Here is a 20,751-nt window from a genome sequence, read left to right as displayed (position 1 = left end):
CCTTTATTTGAAGTCATTCATTTAGCAAACATTTACTGAGAACTTATATTTACCAGATACGGTGCTACATGCTGGAGATGTGAAAATTAGAGAATGCCTCTGACCTCAAGCAGTTTATGGTCTAGTGGGGCGATGACTTCCTCCAGAAGCTCCCTGCCTACAGGGAGTTTTCTGTGTGCTCCCCCCACTCCCCTGCACCAATCCCCTGGCTCCGATGCTGTCCTCCACCCTGTCCTTACCACGTTCCACGCCTTTCTGTTTCAAACGTGTGCTTGTTCCTGCTCTACGCAATCTACATTCATTAATTCATGTAATCCTCACAACGACCTATGAGGTAGGTACTGTCATTATTCCCATTTAGCAGAGAGGAAACTGAGGCACGGGGCAATATAGTAACCTGCTTCAGGTCTTGTACATTTAGAAGGAGCCAGGATTTGAAAACACATCTTAAGGGTTCTCTTTACCCATCTCCTCCCCTGGAATTTGAGATTGAGTCAAATTGTGCCAACTTCAGATAAATATCTCCTGTGCTGAGTGGAAGTGGGTAAAGGCGGGGGTGGGGGATGGGGGACAGTCAACAATACCAAAAAAATTTTTTAAATCCTATATAATATAAATCTAATATGCAAATCGACCGAATGGCGGAACGACCAGTGGAATGACTGGTCACTATGATGAGCGCTGACCACCAGGGGGCAGACACTCAATGCAGGAGCTGCCCCCAGGCCGCAGGCCCCAGGCCAGCCAGGGTGGGTGCCAGCAGGGGTCTCCCAATTGCCCCACAGATCCGCCCTGATCGCCGGCCAGGCTTAGGGACCCAACCTGTGCACGAATTTCATGCCCTGGGCCTCTAGTAATAATAATAAATTAACATCTCTGCCCACTCAGAACTTTCAGTTCCTATTGTCTTTAGTGTCAAGAATTCCAAGGAACTGCCCTAGCCAGTTTGGCTCAATGGATAGAGCATTGGCCTGCAGATTGAAGGGTCCCAAGTTCGATTCCAGTCAAGGTCACATCACATGTGTCCCATCACGTTTCTCTGTCTGTGTGTCTCCCCCTCCCTTCCACACTCTCTAAAAATCAATGGAAAAATATCCTCAGGTGAGGATTAACAAAATAATAAAATAATTCCGAGGAACAACTGCGGTTTCCTGGCCCCTGTTTTCTGTGTGCTCCCCCCACCCCCCTGCCCGGTTCCCTTCCCTGGATCCCAGCTCCGCCTCTTCCTTCGCCCTCGCATCCCGTCCCGGACCCGCCGCCGGGTTTCGGGCGCCGCCCCGGGAGCGGATTGGCGGGCGTTCCCGCGGCCGCCTGCGCACTGGGGGCGGCGCACTGCGCACGCGGGAGATGGCGGCGGGGCGCCCGGGGCGGCGCGGGTGACCTGCTCGCCTCCAGCCCGCGCGGCACCTCCGCGCCGTGGGCAGTGCGCGTCCGTCCGCGGCCCGGCCCGGCCCGGCCCGGCGCGGCTCCAGCTCGGCGACCGGCCCGGCCGGGGAGGCGGGAGGCCCGCGGGGGGCGGGGGGCGGGGGGCGCGGGCAGCATGAGTCAGCAGCGGCCGGCGCGCAGGCTGCCCAGCGAGCTCGTGGACCCGGCGGAGGAGACGGTGCGCCGCCGGTGCCGAGACCCCATCAACGTGGAGGGCCTGCTGGTGAGTCCGCGCGACGGCCGAGTCCTGAGCGCCCGGGTCCCGCGTGGGGCGGGGGTGGGGCGTCGTCGGGTCCCGTCGGGTCGGGTCCCAGGCTCGGCCACCTCGGTCCCTGCGCGGGAAGCTGGTCTGAGCGTCTCCTGGATCGGGAGCCCCCCGGCCGGGCCCGCGGCTGCACCCTGGCACCTCTGCACCCCGTCCCCTCTGCACCCCGGCCTCTCTGCACCCCGGCCCCTCTGCACCCCGTCCCCTCTGCACCCCGGCCCCTCTGCTCCCCCGGCCCCTCTGCACCACGGTCCCCTCTTCACCCTGGTCCCCTCTGCTCCCCGGGCCCCTCTGCTCCCCGTCCCCTCTGCTCCCTGGTCCTTCTGCTCCCCGGTCCCCTCTGCACCCCGGCCCGTCAGCTCCCCGCCCGCGACAGACAGCACACCAACCGGTCCCTCGCCAAACCCCCTCGCCTCCCTGGAGCACAGACTCTCCCAAGTGTCTCTTGGCATTCACTGCGGGGCTGCAGGGCAGGGGCGGAGACGGTTGCTCAACTTTGGTAGGAAACCTTGTTTCCCGCTTGTAACCCACCCTCCTGTCTCTGCGAGCTCCATGCGTCTCTCCCGCCTCCTCTCCCCTGCGACCATGTCACAGCTTGTCCACACCTCTCGTCCCCCCCCCCCTCTTCCAGCAGAGTCTCTCGCTTCCCATTGGGTGGAGAAAAATGGGCTCCTTTCCTGCAAAAGGCTGATTCCCTTTATTCTTGGTCTAGACTTGATTCGACGTGTCTCCTCCTCCTTGGTCCTCGGGGTTGGGACGAGCCCTGCATTTCCCATTTCCCCCGTGTTTTCTATTTCTCTGCCGATTTCCTCCCATAACTGGCCGCTGTGCCCAGTCCCCAGGGGGACTCCGTGCACGAAAGTAGTCGAATGACACGATCTTACTTAGCTTCTCACAGCGGCCCTAAGAGGTGGTTACTCTTGTCTTGCAGTTGCCAGAATAGACCTGGAGGTGGCTGGCTGCCCGGGGAAGGCAGTAGGTAGGGAAGCCTGGGTTGGACCTCGCTGTGTCTGATTCCAGACGGCAAACTCTTGGCTGTGTCTTTAGAGATCCTTCCCACACTTCGACATACCCTCCCACCGTCTGCATCGCTTCCCCTTCATAGCCACACTTTCTGGAAAAGAATCGTTTGCATTCACCTTGCCCACTCGCTCATCTCTCCTTACCACCCTCACCCGCTGCCGGGGACCTGTGCCCTCCGCCCAGCGCTCAGGCTGTTCTCACCCAGGCTGCGAACAGCACTGTTTGTTCCGGGGGACGCTGCGCCCCTTGTCTCTGCGGTTTTGATAGGACTGGCCGCTTGTTTCTGTTGGAGACTCTCGCTGTTGAATGGCTTCTTTACTGCTGCATCGCTGGTGCCCGTCCACTCCACTGGCCTCGCCTGTGCTCCTGCAGACTCCCCTTCCCCTCCATTCCGTGTGGGGGTCACTCAGGGCTGCCTTCGACCCTCCCGACCACTCTTCACGCGGGAAGTCGTTCGCCACCAGCTCAGGACGTGTTACCCTCCGTGTTGGTGGTCTTCGTCTTTGAGCCGATGATAAAAGCTCTGCGCTCTCACTGTGGGAAAACCACTTGGTTTTGCATTTAATATCAGAAGGTGCGCACACCTCGAAGTCTGAGATGTTCTCACCCGCTGTTCATTTCAGTTTCCACATCGTAGTAACGCCCAGGTCTACAAACCCAGCTCACAGCTTTTCAGCTGTCTCCTAGAGATCTCCACTTAGACTGGAAACTCCTCTATCTGGAATTGAACTCATTATCTTCTTGCTAAGCAAGCAGCAAGTTTGCTATGTCCTATCTAATAAGTAAAAGGTAATACGCTCACCGTTTGCCCACGCTCCTAACCTGAGCAGCGTCCTTGCCTTTTCCAAACTGCGTCCCTCCATCTTCCAGTCTAAGGAGAATAAATCACCAGTACTTGCCACTTTCATCTATTCTCAGGTCATTGCAACGCCTTCCTAACCAGCTTTCCTGCTTGTGTTGCCCCCCTTTTTCTATGTGTCTCCTTATTCTTTTGGACCCTTACAGAGCCAAAATCCCCCTTCCAAAAAAGCCGTTTTTTCTTCCTAACACACTTTTTCTTGTTATGTCCCACGGTTCTTCAGGTCTAGACTTACAGGTCACTTGTCTGAAGGCTCCCCTGACAGCTTAGCCCTGGGTTAGCACTGCTCTTGGGTACTCCCACGCTCCCGGGTGCCCCCACGCACCGGGGCTCACTCGCTCCCTTTGCAATGTGTGGCTCTCAGGGCCCTGGGTGTGGTGACTGTCCATTTCATTGTTACATGTCCAGCACATGGGTGCCTCTCACAAAAAGGCTTGGTAAATAGCCATTGAGTGAATGCAGCAGGTACTCTGTAAATGGCAAATATTTGATGTGTGAGTGTTTATTTTCCTGCCTGTAAGATGCTGATTCACACACCTATCTCAGTGCTTTTCAGCTGGCTGATGGTCGGAAGTATTTAATAATTAAACACATAGAAGCGTATTGCTGTGCTAAGGTTAGTGATGGATCTGGCTGAGTGATTGCTCCGGGTAAGTGGCCGGAACACTGGCATTTTGAGAAGGGAGAAAATGGTGTCGTTGGAGGTGAAACTTAGTCCACACATTGAAAAATAAGGAAAATTTAAATGAGGGAGGAGGATACAGTTGTCTTGGAGAACAGTTTATTTTCAGAGGCTCTTAAAGGGATATTATTCCCTAAACAGGCCATTAGTACAAAGAAAAATCTGTATAAAGAAATTTTTTTTATATATATTTTATTGATTTTTTTTTTTTTTTTTTTTTTTTTACAGAGAGGAAGGGAGAGAGATAGAGAGTTAGAAACATCAATGAGAGAGAAACATCGATCAGCTGCCTCCTGCACATCTCCCTCCGGGGATGTGCCTGCAACCGAGGTACATGCCCTTGATCAGAATCGAACCCGGGACCCTTCAGTCCTCAGGCCGACGCTCTATCCACTGAGCCAAACCGGTTTCGGCAATATAAAGAAATCTTTCACCAATTTAGAGGCAATGCCTAAGATTTTAGCCCTTAAAACTCACCTTTTATTTATATTTTTCTTCTTTGAGATCTCAGATTTAGAAGTGTAGGTCTTCAGATGTGGGGCTTGGGCCGCAGTGAAACAGCGTGGGGTGGGCAGGCTTGCCCACCAGGAGGGGCGGTTCCCGGAGAGCTGTGTGCACGGTCATCCTTAGTGATTTTCCGATTGGAGGCCTCTGCCTCCTGCGTTCATTTCCCACCTAGGATCTCACAGGGTAGGTAATAGCCCCGAACAGGTGGGAGAGGGGCTGGAGGGGTGGGAGGGACCGTGTCTTAGGTAGTCCAGTCATGAGGTGTGCCTGCTCCTGGGCTCTCCCTTGGCATCCCCTCGGGGCGTTACCTGCGAGTCCCCTCTCAGTGGGACTTGCTTCAAAGAGTAGGAACCTGGATGCTGCCCCCACAGCAGTGGGTTGCCAGGACTAGAAGAAGCAGCGTGTATGGTGGCACCTGGGCAGGTTCCATAGAGATTTGAGGGAGCATTCTTCCGAGGACTGCCTTCTGAAGATACTGGACAGGTAAAAAGTAACAGGTTCCATACTCACAGGAGTACAGTAAGAATCACACTCTCAGGTGTGGTTCCTCCAGATCCTTCGGCCTGTGGAACGCAAGTCACGAGGCATCTGACCCGCACACCAGACAGGACAGCTGCTCTAGACGTTCTGTTCATGAGACAGAAGGTGGGAGTCACAGGGCAGGAACTGGCCCGAGCGATTCCTGATCCCAGCCTGGTCAATGTGGGCGATTTCTTGATCAGGTCTCAGGGCCTGGGAGTAATTCTCCCTGCTCCACCTCTGGGCTCTCAGTGCCGCTGAGTCTCCCTGCAGCTGAGTGGCTTTCAGCCTCCTCCCGTCAGAATCTGGTGTCCTTTTTAGTCCACGCTGGCCGTGTTATGGCTGATACAGTTCTGTCAGAAACTGAAACTTGTGGTTTACGCATTAGACCAGCGTCCCGCCCACAGATTTCTTCGAGACAAACCCTCTACCTTGGGGTGGGGGTGGGGGGGTCTGTGCGGCTCCCCTGGCACTCTCTCCAGGACCTGAGGGTGGCAGGTGCGCTGGGGCATTACCCCGAAGCATGTGGGCGTGCCCACGCCTCCCTCTTTAGGCTGTTCTCCTGGCAGCGCCTTAGATTCGGTCTTTCTCGAAAGTCATGAATTTTTAGCTTCTGGAGACGCTCAAAATGGTTAAAGCCAATACCTGTTTGTTTACCAGGTCTTTCCTCAATACATTTGACTATGAACTGCAAGGGACAACCAGGTGCCACCGTCCACCCTGTGCACGGCAGCCTCCTAGTTAGATGACCGTGGCCATCTGCTGGCCACACCGCTGCAGTGACGGGTGCTGAGGCTCTCAGCACAGCCAGGGTGCCCGCTCCAGCTGCCCGCGGCGCGCTCCTCCCGCGGCGCCCTCCTCCCGCGGCGCAGCCAGTGCCCTCAGAGTCCAGGCTCCACCGGCTCTTTTCCAAGACTGCTTGGCCTTGAACAGGCTGGTCGGTAATTATACTGTGGTTGTGTATGGGAATGCCCCGAGCTACACACGGAATTCTTTAGGCATCTGCAGTTTACCCTCAGTTCAGAGAAAAAAGCATGTGTGTGTATGGGACAAAACATGATAAAGTCATGTAAAAAAATAAATATTTGGGTGAAAGGGATGTGGCTTTTTTTTTTTCTTTTTTTGGGTCAGTCCTCACCTGAGGATACTTTTTCCATTGATTTTTAGGGGGGGAGAGAGAGAGACATTGATGTGAGAGAGACCTGGACTGGAGCCAGGGATCGAACCTGCAACCTAAGTACGTGCCCTTGACTGGGAATTGAGCCCTCGACCATTCAGGGTTGGGCTGACGCTCTGCCCGCTGAGCGACACCGGCCCAGGCGGGAGGTGGCAGTTCTTCGCACCGTTGCTGCACCTTCTCTGAGGCTGAGATTGTTTCATAATAAAAAGGAAATGGGTGACCCTGAGGGGCGTCTGTTATCCTCAGCTCAAGTGGCAGCCCCTCTCCACTCCACCTTGTCACCATTTTCTCGGGTGACGCCTTACAAGGGCCTTTCAGGGTGTAGAGCCCGCCGGTCTCTCCAGGGTGAGGTGCATGCGGTGATCTGGGGGCTAAGTGACGGGATGAGGATGGATTCCGCACACCCCAGCAGGACTACATTTTTCTTTAAATCCTAACACGCAGTTAATTTTACAGCATAATTCTCTTTCCGGGGAATTGCTCCATATCAAATTAACCTGTTAATAGGGGCGGTCATCATGTCATAGACAATATGGAAGCCCTGGTGCCCAGAATTTGTAACTCATCAACGAAGAGCTTTGTAGCTGCTCACCTTCAGGCTTCCCCAGGCCCCAGTCTTTTTGCTTTTTCTCCCAGACTTACGTTCCCAAACTATGAGCTTGCATATGCCATATTATTGTCCAGAAATCTGTGGTGAGTCTCCACGGGTTATAACAGAAAGTCTAACCTCCTTAGTGTGCTTTCATGTCTTCCATGTTGAGCCTGGTGCTAGCGTGCCCTTCCCTGGGAACCCTGAGTCCCTCGGGGTGCATCCACGGTAGCCTGTTGACCCTTCTCGGGGGGCACCTCGTAGAACTCACTGCACCTCCGCCTCGCTGTGCCTGTTGGAGGCCAGGTTTTCCACTTGGACAAGCGCTAACCCTGATTGGTCACAGCCTGTCTGGAGCCACCTCATTGTACTTCGCTCTAAGCAGGCGGCTTACGCGGCTTACGGGGGTTCCTGTGTCCGCGGCGGCGTCGAAAGGTTTCTGTAAACTCTCGCTGTCTCTAAACAGCTGGTAAAACGGCGACACGCTGGTGTGGAGCCACCACTTCCTGGTTGTTCAGGAATTCACAGGAGCCTTTGTTCTGTGAATGCCAGAGCTGCTAGCTGTGCAGCGCTGTACTGCCCGGCGGAGAAGGGCTGCTCCCTGTGCATTGGCTGTGATGGGAACGCGCGGCTGCCCGGGAGAGCTCGGGCACGTCTGTGGGAGCCACTCGCACGAGCACTTACTGACAGACATCGCTGAACCCCGACGGAGCCTTCCAGCGTCAGGGAGCGTCCTGATCATTTCGGTGCTTCTTTCTTCCTCCGTATCTGATGCATGTTCTCCTATCCGTGTTTTCTCTCTCCCTCCTCGTGTCTCCTCCCTTTCTCTCTTGAACTGCTTTAGAAATTTGAATCTATGACACTGTCAGATGCGATTACAGCTAGACTAGATACAATTTGGAAGAAGGACTGGTTCTCTCACACCCAAATTATTACCCCTGGGCGAAAAAGAAAACCTATATATTATCCAGTAAAATGCGGTTCACGTGCATTGTTTTTAAGTTACTGAGTTAAATTTCTCTTTGTTTCTTTTTTCCAGCCATCAAAAATAATGATTAATTTAGAAGATAATGTACAGTATGTGTCCATGAGAAGTAAGTTGATTCTTGAATCGGTTTTAGGTTTTGAAGTTTGAACTATGATTTAAGTGATTACTTTTAAATGGACATGAGTTGATGAGAGACTTACATAAGATGTGTTATTTGTGCGCTGAAGTGTGCCCCTTGGCGTTTCCTGAGGATGTGGGCTGAGTGCTGTGCACGGTGCGTGTACGCTCTGCTGCGTTTCCCCAAAGGCTGGGGGGCCGTCCACACTGCCGTCAGCAGAACCAGCGACGGACAGGAAGCAGGAGCCGGCCCTTCCCTCCTGGCTCCTGGGATTTCCCGTCTCTTCCTTTGATTCCTGCCCTGGGCAGGGTCGGTCAGTGAAAGGGGAGGGACTGCGGTTGCCCCGCTCCCTGTCCTGGAAACGGTTATGAGAGCGCCCCCTCCTTGCTGCCCCCTCATGGGGTCCTGCTCTCACTGGACCACGGTGCGTACGTGATGCCCATGTAGAACCTTAACATCAGCCCTCACTTCTCCCTCAGCCATCATCTCACTGTCGTCGGTCTTCAGGTTTTACCTTGGAGGTGCCCCTCCCTCTGCCCCACGCCACCGGCTTCGTGAACTGTCTGGCGTTCATTGAGCTCTCACCAGACCTGGCCCGTGTGAGCTCTTTGCAGGGACGGTCACAGCAACCCTCCACAATGTGGGTGTGGGTTGTTGCTCGTATTGTCTAGACGAGTAAACTGAGGCCCAGAGAGGGTAAGTGACTTGCTCAGTCAGGGCTCAGCCCACGTGGGCCTCTCTGACCGAAGCCCACAGTCTAACCACCGTGCTGCACTGCCGCCTGCAGTTCAGACGCTCCCAGCCTGAGGTGGGCACCGCCTCCTGCGTAGGCCACCTGCTCCCAGGCCCAGCCCTCCGCTGCCGTGTGATTTTTCCAGGACAGAAATGGGACTGCGGTGTCACTCCACCTGACTCCTCAGTGATGCACTGTTACCTCCAGAGAAGGCCCCGGCTCCCCATTTCTTGGCTTTACTGATTTGTGTTAAGTGTATAGGCCACCTCATACCCCTAGAAGGAGCGGGCAGGAGGGAATGGACAGGGAGCGGCAAGGCCCTGGAAGGCCACCTCTCGCTGCTCGCCCATTGCCACAGCCACTGCCTGCGGACGCCCCAGGCGCCATGGCCTCAAACGCTGCTCTGTCCTTTGACGTGTGTCCCCGTCAGAGTGGAGGACCCCTTCCTCGTCTCTATTCTCTGTTCCCAGCACCTCCCTGCTCGGAGGCTTCCCAGCTCCCTCTCCAGTTACGGCTTCATTTCATCTCAAGTAACTAAATACCTCGCTAGCACTTCCCTCAGGGTGTTGTGGTCCAGTCCTTCGCTAGACTCAGGAAAGCTTTTAGTGTGGAGATCTTTGTAATCATTATCTCCCTACAGCCACTTTCAAGTTATAGGTGTTTAACTAATGTCTGTTCTTTATAAACGGACTAACATGATAGGAAACTTGTCCTGAGCTTATACTATGTCTTGCTAGTAATCTAGTTTAATTAAATGCATGGTTTTTATTTTATTTCTTTTAGTTTTATTTTTTATTGATTTTAGAGAAAGAGGAAGGGAGAGGAGGAGATAGAGCAGCGGTTCTCAACCTGTGGGTCGTGACCCCTTTGGGGGTCGAACGACCCTTTCACAGGGGTCGCCTAAGACCATCGGAAAACACATATATAATTACATATTGTTTTTGTGATGAATCACTATGCTTTAATTATGTTCCATTTGTAACAATGAAATTGGGGGTCACCACAACATGAGGAACTGTATTAAAGGGTCGCGGCATTAGGAAGGTTGAGAACCACTGAGATAGAGAAACATCAATGTGAGAGAGAAATATTGATCAGTTGCCTCTTGTACACACCCTGAGGATCGAACCCACAACCTTTCAGTGATGGTACCCACAACCGGCCGGGGCTAGCTACATGCTTCTTAAAGTTAGAATTTCTGATTTGTAATCTTCCAAGGTTTGTTGTAGAATTGTGACTTTCTTCTAGTTACACTTAAAAAATTTTTTTTTAATTTATTTTTAAGCCTGTTTAATCTCAAGTGTAGGAATGGCCTTCGCAAAGGAGACATTTATGTTATAAAATAGGTGCTTTTCTTGGAGCTGCGTGTGCCATCGCAGAGGTTCTGGGCGGGGCACTTCTGATGGAGGGGGTGTGAATATTTCTTTTGAGGCACCCTGACTGTGGTAGGTGTGGAAGTAGAGAAAAAGAAAATTCATATACTCCACACTAGAACAGCCGCGTGATTTGTGAATTTATTTCCTCTGCACACCAAACCATAAAGACTCTTTTTCAGTATCAAATTGGGAAAGATGAAGAGAATTGTAGCATTCAGTTCTGGCAAGTCCTCAGACACTGCCTCCGGTCAGCCCAAGACTAATGACACGGCAATCGGCTGCTAAAATATTCGCTGCTTGTATTAGTGGAGAGAGATGGTGAGCCTGCGTGTAAGAGAAATGAATGCAACACGATTATAGTCATCAGTCATTAGCAAACGTTGTAGTTCGTTATTAATAATTATGTATAACAGGATATTGTAAAAACTAAGTTACAAAATTTTTATTAAAACGTTTCTTACATACCCTTATATTGGCTGGGCCGTAAAAATATTCGTTGTGGGCCGTGAGTTTGACGTGCTTGGTCTAAAGCCTTTTGTTACCTGGGATAGGCTAAGTTTTATCCAGTTTGAGAAAATATTTCATAAAATTATTTCCTAAATCTTTCATAAAAATTAGCTGTGATTTGGTCAGTGTATAGAATTTCTGTAGATGTCTGTGCTTACTAATCAAGAGGAAATACATTATTTTAAATGAATTTAGAAAGAAATGATATTTAAAATTTTACAAATGGGTTTGTTTTGTTTCCCAGAAACTCTCAAAGTGAAGACACCTCGGTTTGATGTATCACTGGTGTATTTAACTCGGAAATTCATGGATCTTGTCAGAAATGCTCCTGGGGGGATTCTTGACTTAAACAAGGTTGCAACGAAACTGGGAGTCCGGAAACGAAGAGTGTATGACATCACCAATGTCTTAGATGGGATCGACCTGGTTGAAAAAAAATCGAAGAACCACATTCGATGGATGTGAGTTGGCTTCAGACTTTCCATGGCTTTTTTCCTTCTCGTTAGGTGACAATGCCATGCTTCACACAAACTGGGTATGAGCAGTGTTTGACTTCTGTTAGGAAAGGCGTTCTATAAAATCTTTTCACGTTGTCCCACAAAATATATAGCTATTTTTTCCTACTTAAGAGTCATAGACAGTAGGCTATTATGGATAAGTTAAATGGAATGTGATTGGTTTTAAGATACTCACTTTTCAAAGTATTTCTTCAGTTCATATTGATGATTCATATCAGGGGGAATCAGGTGAGGTTGTAACACAGAGGTTCTTGCATATAGTGTAATAGACACTTAGAGCCCAGGGCTGTGATCGCTGTTCTGGAGGAGAGTGTCTCACACACACACACACACACACACACACACACACACACACACTGTGATGATGATGCGGGTAGGCGATGGATCACACTTACAAACTCATGGCCCGCAATGGAAACGGGTAGACTTACTGTCGAAAGGGCAATTGCTAAAGACAACATGTGATTAGGAAGGGTCACATGACGGAGGACCTTACCGTATAGACCTCGGTAGATTTGGGTATATGCGCGGGGGGTGGGCGGGGGGGAGGGGGAGGCTGCACGTGCTATAAGAAGAAAGCTGTTACGCTTACAATAGGCAAGTGGCCTGGGGAATAGTTCCAAGCATCCAGTAAGAAACAGTCCCAGTGTGTCAGTACATAGAGACCTTGCAGGCAAAAGAAGCTCCAACAAAGATCACAGGATGACTCTAAGTAATTAAAGGTTATGAGAGGAAAGGGGTTTATAAAGGAGGTGTGTTTTTCCAGTAGTACAGAAATGCAGATTGAAGTCTAATTGGAACGTGTTTACTAAATAACATTAAACAGCACGGGGGTGGGGTGTTTGGTTAATATCGTTTGTATTCTGTATCACTAATGGGAATCAGGTTGAAAATGAGCAAGGAAAAGATAGCGGTAGCAGTCTTTTCTGTCTTTATTTTCATTAAGCTTGAAGAAAAAAAGCAGTTGTTACTCAGGTCATGTATTGGGTTAGACAATAATAAAGAAAATGAATTTTTTAAGAACAATGAATATAATCATTATATTCAGATAGAACTAGATATAATATGCACAATAGGGAAGAACACAGACTGAAAAATTTAGCAGAGGAACTGTCATTTAGCCAGGACTTGCTTTTCATATGGAGACACTGAGGCCCTGAAAGATCATAACTTGGCAAAAGTCGGGCTGCGTGCAGTAGAGCTGGGCTTACACTGGGCACTGTCGACTCTCAGTTAGCTTTCCCTGCCTCTTCATGAAGCTTCCCGTGGGGTTATGCTGTGTTTGGTTTAGTCCCTGTGAGAGGGACTAGAAGTGGGGACAAGCCCAGTCTATGTGGAGGGAGAATCATGGTAATGTAGAATAAGGGGAGGGCAGGGGTGGGGTCGAAGTGTCTGTCCATGGGAACAGCTGATGGAACCTGGGGAAGGGCACTAACCAGTCTGCGCCTTCTGCCACCTCCTGCGCTCGGCTGACGTTGGTCCTGTCCCCTGCTTTCCAAGAGGATCCGACCTCAACAATTTCGGAGCAGTGCCCCAACAGAAGAAGCTGCGGGAGGAGCTGTCCGACCTGTCGGCCATGGAAGAGGCTCTGGATGAGTTGATTAAGGATTGTGCTCAGCAGCTGTTCGAGTTGACGGATGACAAAGACAATGAAAGATATCCTTTAGCTCCGTGCCTCTTGAAAGCGGTCTCCTTCCAGAGCTGCTGCCTTCAAGAGTAGCCAGCCTCGGGGGTTAGTCTGTATAGATGAGGCAGAATCAGGTTTTTAGAAGTTAAAGGGCGTAAAGGTTTAGTCGTGTAGCCTAGTAACACGTCCTGGGCCGGAGCTGCTTGGTGTGGTGGTTCCGCTTGGTGCTCGTCCTGGCTTTGGTGCTCGTCCTGGCCTGAGCCGAGCAGGAAGATGCCGAGGTTGATGTGCATTTACAGTTAAACTGGCGGGCATTCTTGTTCCTCCGGGGCCTGGCTGCTGTAATACAGGCAGAAGGCTTGTTGGCTGTTGTGACAGCCCTATTTCCCCTCATTTCTCCATCACGTTTACCTCTGAAATGGAACGAATGGCATTGAAATGGCGCCTAGACCGCGCCTCCAGGCCACAAGGCCGAGGTCGTGGCGTCAGCATTGTCTTCAGCTCAGTGTCTGGATCAGAGGGGAGACTCGTCTCTGCAGCTGATCTTTGGGGCTCCTGAGCTGTTTGCTGCTGGGCTCCCCTGGTGGCACCTCGGGGAGGTGATACCGACTGGGAGCTTTCTGAGCTTCCAATTTATGTAAACTCGACAGCAGTCTAGGCTGCTCCAGTCGCTGTTAAAAGGAAAGCCATTGTAACATTACTACACTCAGTCAGGAGGTCTGTGGAGTAACAAAGAATGCTGGCAACCCAATAAAACGCGCAATTGTTATAATTTTACTCAGCACAGCAACCAAGTACAAAAATTCAGGTAGTTGGACGAGAAATCCCATTTAGGTGAAAATCCTGAAAAACTAAATTCTCTAAGTTGATTCTACTTTTTTTAAAAAATATTTTTTTTTATTGATTTCAGAGAGGAAGGGACAGGGAGAGAAAGAAGCATCAGTGATGAGAGAATCCTTGATCGGCTGCCTCCTGCATGCATCCGGGCATGTGCCATGACCTGAATTGAACCGTGACCTCCTGGTTCATAGGTTGACAACAGCTGAGCCACGCCGGCTGGGATGTTTCTACTTTCTAGAGATTTTTTTCCACCTCAATTTTAAGGGTTCTTATCCCTTAAACTCTGAACATTTCCCCCCAGAGGTTCTTAGAGTGAGTGCTAGCAGTGAGGAGGGAATGGAGTTGGGTGGGTGGACTTGATACCTTTATCAGTTGTGTTTGTCTTGGGAATTCAGACTTTATTAATATTTTTCTCCAGAAATTGTCATCATAATCACAATAGTACAGTTTAAAGGAACTCTTAAATTGAGTTATAAATGTAAAACACTAAGTCATGAAATACGAATTATGTATGGAAATATTTTTTACCAACTGCCCCCCTTAATCGTTGGTAATATTCTGACATTCCACTCACATTCCTGTATTACAAGAGCTGAGTAACCTTCCCACAGAGCAGACCTCTGCAGATCCTTGACTGGCTTACGCTCGCGTACGTGACGTACCAAGACATCCACAGCATCCGAGCCTTCCGCGAGCAGATCGTCATCGCGGTGAGAGCTCCGGCAGAGACCAGACTGGACGTCCCAGCCCCCAGAGAGGTAGGTGACCTGCGTTTGTAGGGAGCCTTCGGCGGGGGGGGGACCTGCCGAGGCTCTGCTGCTTGGCAGCCTCGCTAACTGTGTGACCCTCGCATGCACACTGGTCCTGCTCAAGGCCCTGTGCACATTTTCCCTTAAATCACACAATAAGCTCAACACGAGGAACCTAACCTAGAAGATTAGTGAACTTGCTCATGGTCACAGAGTGAGAAACAGAACCAGACTTCAACCCTGAGAGTTTGTCTTAACTGTTGGGCTGTCAGCCCCTTGGAGGAATCACCAGGAATTGGCTAAAGTCTTGAAGTTCCAGAAGGAAATCTGGTGTCAGACAAGGCTCTAGGGCCATGGTCGGCAAACTGCGGCTCACGAGCCACATGCAGCTCTTTGGCCCCTTGAGTGTGGCTCTTCCTAAGCCTTAGGAGTACCCTAATTAAGTTAATAACAATGTATCTACCTATATAGTTTAAGTTTAAAACATTTGGCTCTCAAAAGAAATTTCAATCGTCATACTGTTGATATTTGGCTCTGTTGACTAATGAGTTTGCCGACCACTGCTCTAGGGGATTAATTCACTAACCCAGCTCAGAAAAGACTGGTGAGGAAACTAGAATATTACGTCATACAGTAAAAATGAAAAGTGAAGTTGCCCTGTGAAAATATTACTCTTATCAAGCTGCCAGTGCTCAGCATACTCTTCCCCTTGCAGGGACGTTAGTATTGAAAGGTAATTGTCATCAGAAGTTGCTTGGTAAGGATGGAGTCAGAACCAAGGAGTGTGGCCGTTCCTGGGACAGACGGTCGGCTCTGACAGGCTGGTCGACCCAGGTGTGCTCAGTGATGCTGTGGGGATTTACCTCCCTGTAGGGAGGAGGACTGGACACCCACCTTCCTTGTCCCCAGCAGGCACTGTCCAAGTGGGTGCAGATGCTCTCCAGCTACCCGTGGTCCCAGGAGGCTGTAGGAAGGGCGGCACGGGGTCCTGAGGCCTCTCACTGGGCTGGGCAGCAGGGGCAGTGCTGCCGTGGTACCCAGCCCAGGCCCACCGCGTGGACGGGAGGAGAAAGACTGACGGTCGAACCCACTCCCAGTCAGAGCAAAAGACCCATTTCTAACGGAAGCTGTTCCTGAAGAACATAGCATAATTCTCTGTAGAAGCTCCCAACTTCCTGGTGCTCATGGGTTCCAGTGGCTTAATTACAGGAGGTATATTTGTCTTGATCTCAGCTGCTTTTTCATGTGGACAAAAGGATGGCCTTTCAGTTAGCTCTTCAGTGGTCTGGAAATCGAAACACACCCTGGTCACCTGAGACCACAGGGCGTCTCGGTTTGTTTGTCATCAGGACACTGGGTTTTGGCTCACGTACAGATTCCTTGAAGGGGTCAGTCAACCCCGAGGGGAGGAAAGTGGGCTCTTGAGGACTGAGGCGTCTCACCAGTACGCGATGGCTCTGGAACCATCATTCTGTGGTCAAGGGGCTGTTTTTAATGTCACAAAAGCTTAGTACATGGTCTTCTCAAACATGGAAAGGAAATTCTCTGGATTTACATGTTTAGAAACGTCCCTTGGGACCCACAGTTCTGTCCAGTGAGTGACAGACACAGTTCGGGACCCCTGGTTGCCGCTGACGCTTGCGTGTCGTTTCCAGGACTCCATCACGGTGCACATTCGGAGCACCAAGGGGCCCATCGACGTCTACCTGTGTGAAGTGGAGCAGGGGCGCTCCGGCAGGAAGGGCTCTGAAGGGGCAGGGCCCTCGGCGCCTAAGAAAAGCAAACACTCAGAAACACCTGACAAAGGTAAACCCGCTTTTCTGGTCTGGGGAAATGTCAGGTCCTCGTGGTTTTTAAACTGTATAATACTTTTAAAAAAATGTACTGGGTGATGTTGCTTAATAAAATTATATAGGTTTCTGGGAAAAAAATTGAGAATACAAATAAGTGGAAGTGTATACTGTGTTCATGGGTAAGAAGAATTAACATCATTACAATGCCAATACTACCCAAAGCAGTCTATAGATCCAACACAATTCCTATCAAAACACCAATGATGCATTTCTCAGAACTAGAACAAGTAATCCAGAAAGTTACATGGAACTGCAAAGACCCTGAAAAGGTACAGCAATCCTGAGAAAGAACAAAGTTGGAGGAATCGCACTACTTGGTATCAGGTGATATGATATCAAGGCCACAGTAATCAAAACAGCCTGGGACTGGCAGAAAAACACATAGGTCAGCGGAACAGGATAGAGAGCCCAGAAGTAAAGTCACACCTTCATGGTCAATTAACATTTGACAAGAGAGCCCTAGCCAGTTTGGCTCAGTGGATAGAGCATCGGCCTGCGGACTGAAGGGTCCCGGGTTCAATCCCTGTCAAGAGTATGTACCTTGGTTGTGGCCTCGATCCCCAGTGTGGGGCGTGCAGGAGGCAGCCAATCAATGATTCTCTCTCATCATTGATGTTTCTATCTGTCTCCCTTCCTTTCTGAAACCAATAAAAATATATATTTTTTTAAAAGATGTGACAAGGGGGCAAGAACACACAATGGGGTAAAGATAGTTTCTTCAATAAAAGGTGTTGGGAAAATGTTAGACTCACCCATAAAAATCCTACAAGAAAACATAGGCAGTAAAATCTCAGACATTTCACATTGCAGTATTTTTTCTGATCTGTCTTCTTGGGGGAGGGAAACAAAAGAAATAAACAAATGGGACTACATCAAACTAAAAAGTTTTGCACAGCAAATGAAACCATCAGCAAAATGAAAGCAGCCCCCTGCCTGGGTGAACGTATTCGAACCTGACAGTTAACTTCCATGTGGTTTTGATGAGAGTAAGACTTTGGGATCGCGGTGTCCCCGTGAGGACAGCTGGGGAGGCCTGTGGCTGGAGGAGGCCGCCCACAGTCGCGGCGGGGGCTCAGGCACATGTTTGCCCTCCAGTGTGTTCTCGTGACCGAACGGCAGCCTCATGCCATTCACGTGGCGCCTGACCAGGGTTCTTCGTCTTTGTTCTGCAGTTGAATTGTGTGCTCTGTTACCTGGTTGCTTTTGAAACTCTCATTAGAAGAATTTCTTGTGTTTGTTATTTTTCAGAAGAAAATCCTCCACAGCAAAGTGAAGTGAGTGACTGACGGGATTTGAGCCCCGTGTGTTGAGTGGCTTTGGAGCGTCGCGTGGATGATGACGCATCGAGTTTGATCCTCAGCGATCAGTCACTGTGAAGTCCCCCCTCCGTCAGGGGCAGCACAAGGCCAGTCGTGTCTTTGAGTGGCTCACTACTTAGATTCCGGGATGATTATGATTTCCACATTCAGAAGCAACTCTTTATAACTCACTGCTTTTTGTCAGTGAACTAGATATCCTGCCTCCTACCTTCCGAAAAGAGTATCACTAACCCGAAACGGTCAGTCCTGTGTGGACTCTGCCCTCCCTTCAAGGATCATGTGTCGTCATCACAAAAGCAGTTGCCTTACGCGAGTTCACGTCTGCATTAGCTGCTGCGCAGTGGGTGGGCGTGCACACGCCGTCTAAGTGTGATGTGTGTATATATCTGTATAGTGCTTAGACCGCTTATGTGTGTCTCAGTGAGTCTCTTCGCCATTGTATAGCCAAAATAATGTATATATGGAAATTAACAGATCCTCTAACTTCTGTGGTATCTGTAACTTATTAGCATCTTCCGAACTTAAAGATCATGGGTTTAATTAAAGACTTTCAGTGTGATTCCCAGTGGTGGAGTGGGGTCCAGGTGACCTACAGCTACTGTCTGAGCAGACGGGTGGCGTGCCTCACACCTTCAGGGACAAGTGTGGAGATCCATCAGGTAGTGGCTTAAAGAGTGTGAGACAGGAACTCGGTGACGGTGACAGCTGGAAGCTGTTCTAAGCTTTTTGCCAGCAGGTTTGTGATGTTTCTGTGTGCAGCCCTGCTCCTCGCTCCGAGGGGTGCATTTAGGCATTAGTTGTCCCCTGCCCTCTCTCCCGCTCCATCCAGCCCTTTTTCCAAGTACCTAGCTATGTCTACCTCACTGGTAAATCACGCACCACCCTGTGCCTCAGCTCACTCGAGTTACCATGAGACTGAGCTCCTGGAGGGACTCTGTCTTAATTAGTGCTATGCCCAGAGCCTTGCAAGATGCCTGACATAAGCGTGCTCCCTCGCTGAACAAACCAGCGAGTGAGTGGATTGTAAAATCAGGCTTGTCTGCCAAGTGGGATCTTGGGAGCATCATTCAGACTTTTATTGTAAACGTCTCGTTTTCAAAGAAAAATTTGAAGCAACTTGAAATTAGGATCATGTATAAAAAGGTTTAAAGTAGGAATCAAAATATTGAAAAAGAGTGCTGACTGTGGAGGAAGCACATCCCTCTGCACTCCAGTGGCTCTCCCCTGTGCTCCGTGCCCCGGCCCCCTCCCCCAGCAGCCCCGCCCCCGGCGCTCTCTCCAGGCCTGGGCTGCTGGGAGTGACTTGAGCAGGAGTGTATATGGGTCAGGTCTCAAGGAGAAGATTGGGGCTGCAAAGTAGAACTGGCAGCTCTCAGTCTCCGTGTGGGACCAGAACCCTGAGAGGGTGAGGTCATCTAGCGCAGTGGTTGCCAGCCTTTCGGACCTCACGGACCACCCGTTGGCGACCGCTGATCCAGTGAAGGTAGAGCAGGAGAAGGGGAGTGGCCCCGAGCATCTGTATTGAAGGGGAAATAGGAGAAAAGGCCTTTCCTGAGAAGGAATGGGGGGAGAGGGGGTAAGGAAGGTAGTCTCCCCCAAAACCAACCAAGGAAGGGTGGCCAGAGGTGAGAGCATTGACTCTGAGCAGCAGTTCCTCTCGAAATGTGACAAGTGTTGAGCTTTACAGATTGGCCCGGGGATGTAATGAGATCATGTGAACAGCAGTTGTTTGTAACCATAGACGTGTGATATAAAGGAATATTCTCCATCTTCCGTGTCCGGTGTGTATCTTACAGCTGCTTCTGCAGCCCCGAGCTGGCCCCCAGCCCTGCCTTCCCCGAACGCTGACAGCGCTGCCGTCTCTGCACACTGTCCTTTCCTGTCCTTCACCCCCTTCGGAGGCCTGGGGGTTCCCGTGCTCCCTGCAGGCCTCGCTTTCCAATCTTACTGCCGTGCAAGCCCTCCCTCCACTCACCTGCATTGGTCTGGTGGCTGGGCCTGCAACCCACTGACTTCCCGTCCCTGCCTTTGCTCTCATCCTCTGCCTGGAATTGCCCCCTCTTCTCTGCTTTCAAAGCTACATCCCCAGCTGACACCGCCCTCCACTCCACCCCCTCGGGCCTGCAGTCCCAACAGTGCTCAGCCCCCCCCCCCCCCCCCCCCAGGCTTAAGATCCCCACATTTCTGTAGTGGTCGGTCCATTTTAGCTGGATGAGAAAAGTGACCTGGCTTCAACCCATTCCCAAGAATTTGAAAGCGAAGCCTGACTTCAGACACACAAACCAACAGACTGGATTTGCTCTAAAAGGAAAAATGCCTGTCCCGAAGCTGCCTGTTCTACGTTCCAGAGCACAGAGCACGCACTGCCCCCTTGTCCCTCCCTCAGCAGAAGAGGACGCCCTGTCAGGAGGGAGGCCACAGATCCGTGTGACACTGCCATCTAGTGGAGAATTGAGGTACTTGGGTTTCTTCACCTGCTTTCAATGAAGCAGGTGCTAGGGAATAGCATTTTGTTGATAAAGTGAATTGATACTAATTTTTACATATTAAAATTTAAATGGAGTGACGGGAAGAAAAATTACAGCCATTAAGAAAGCACAATACTGCCTATGCCGAGTTTTCTGTTCCTGCCATAATCTAGTCTGCAGAGACCTTAACTGTCTTGACACCCTCACAGCATCACTCAGCCGTGACATTGGACCCCATGGTCAGGAAGCAGCAAGTACCGTAGATGTCCTAAGATGTGTGCCGAAGGTGGTAGACAAACCAGTCTTTTTTTTTTTTTTTTAATCTTCACCCAAGGATACGCTTGTTTTTTTAATGATTGACTTTAGGGAGGGAGAGAGAGAGAGAAACATCAACGTGGGAGAGAAACATCAATTGGTTACCACCTGTATGTGCTCCAATCAGGGACCAAACCCTAAGCTGGGTATGTGCCCTGACCAGGATTCAAACCTGCGGCCCTTCAGTGCACAGACAATGCTCAGCCAGCTGAGCCGCCTGGCCAGGGCAACAACCACTCACTACCAAGTACTGTACCCGTCAGGGTCCCGTAAGAAAGCCCTGGTAGCCCG

At 50.5% G+C, this 20,751-nt stretch overlaps 1 protein-coding gene across 2 annotated transcripts; it reads left to right on the top strand.

Moving 5' to 3' along the window:
* Positions 1 to 1,540: 1,540 nt before the first annotated feature.
* On the top strand, positions 1,541 to 19,447 carry E2F6 (E2F transcription factor 6). 2 transcript variants are annotated; one of them, XM_070428686.1, is made up of 7 exons: positions 1,541 to 1,648; positions 8,089 to 8,143; positions 11,016 to 11,232; positions 12,790 to 12,945; positions 14,400 to 14,514; positions 16,161 to 16,311; positions 17,607 to 19,447. In XM_070428686.1, exons 1-7 carry the CDS (start codon positions 1,541 to 1,543, stop codon positions 17,642 to 17,644), a joined length of 840 nt encoding a protein of 279 aa, XP_070284787.1. In that variant the 3' UTR covers positions 17,645 to 19,447. The 2 variants fall into 2 exon arrangements, with proteins under 2 accessions (XP_070284787.1, XP_070284788.1); XM_070428687.1 differs by lacking the exon at positions 1,541 to 1,648 and adding an exon at positions 2,643 to 2,669.
* The last annotated feature ends 1,304 nt before the right edge of the window (positions 19,448 to 20,751 follow it).

The sequence above is a fragment of the Myotis yumanensis genome, unplaced genomic scaffold, assembly GCF_028538775.1.
Source record: "Myotis yumanensis isolate MYYU_CA2020_CCGP unplaced genomic scaffold, mMyoYum1.0.hap1 SCAF_11, whole genome shotgun sequence".
In the NCBI taxonomy this organism is placed as follows: domain Eukaryota; kingdom Metazoa; phylum Chordata; class Mammalia; order Chiroptera; family Vespertilionidae; genus Myotis; species Myotis yumanensis.
This window is presented reverse-complemented; position numbering and strand designations above follow the sequence as displayed.

Coding starts and splice junctions, on each gene's coding strand:
- E2F6 (XM_070428686.1), top strand. CDS start 1,541: ATGAGTCAGCAGCGGCCGGCGCGCAGGCTGCCCAGCGAGCTCGTGGAC. Junction 8,144..11,015: donor ACAGTATGTGTCCATGAGAA/GTAAGTTGATTC, acceptor TTTGTTTCCCAG/AAACTCTCAAAGTGAAGACA. Junction 16,312..17,606: donor CTCAGAAACACCTGACAAAG/GTAAACCCGCTT, acceptor GTTATTTTTCAG/AAGAAAATCCTCCACAGCAA.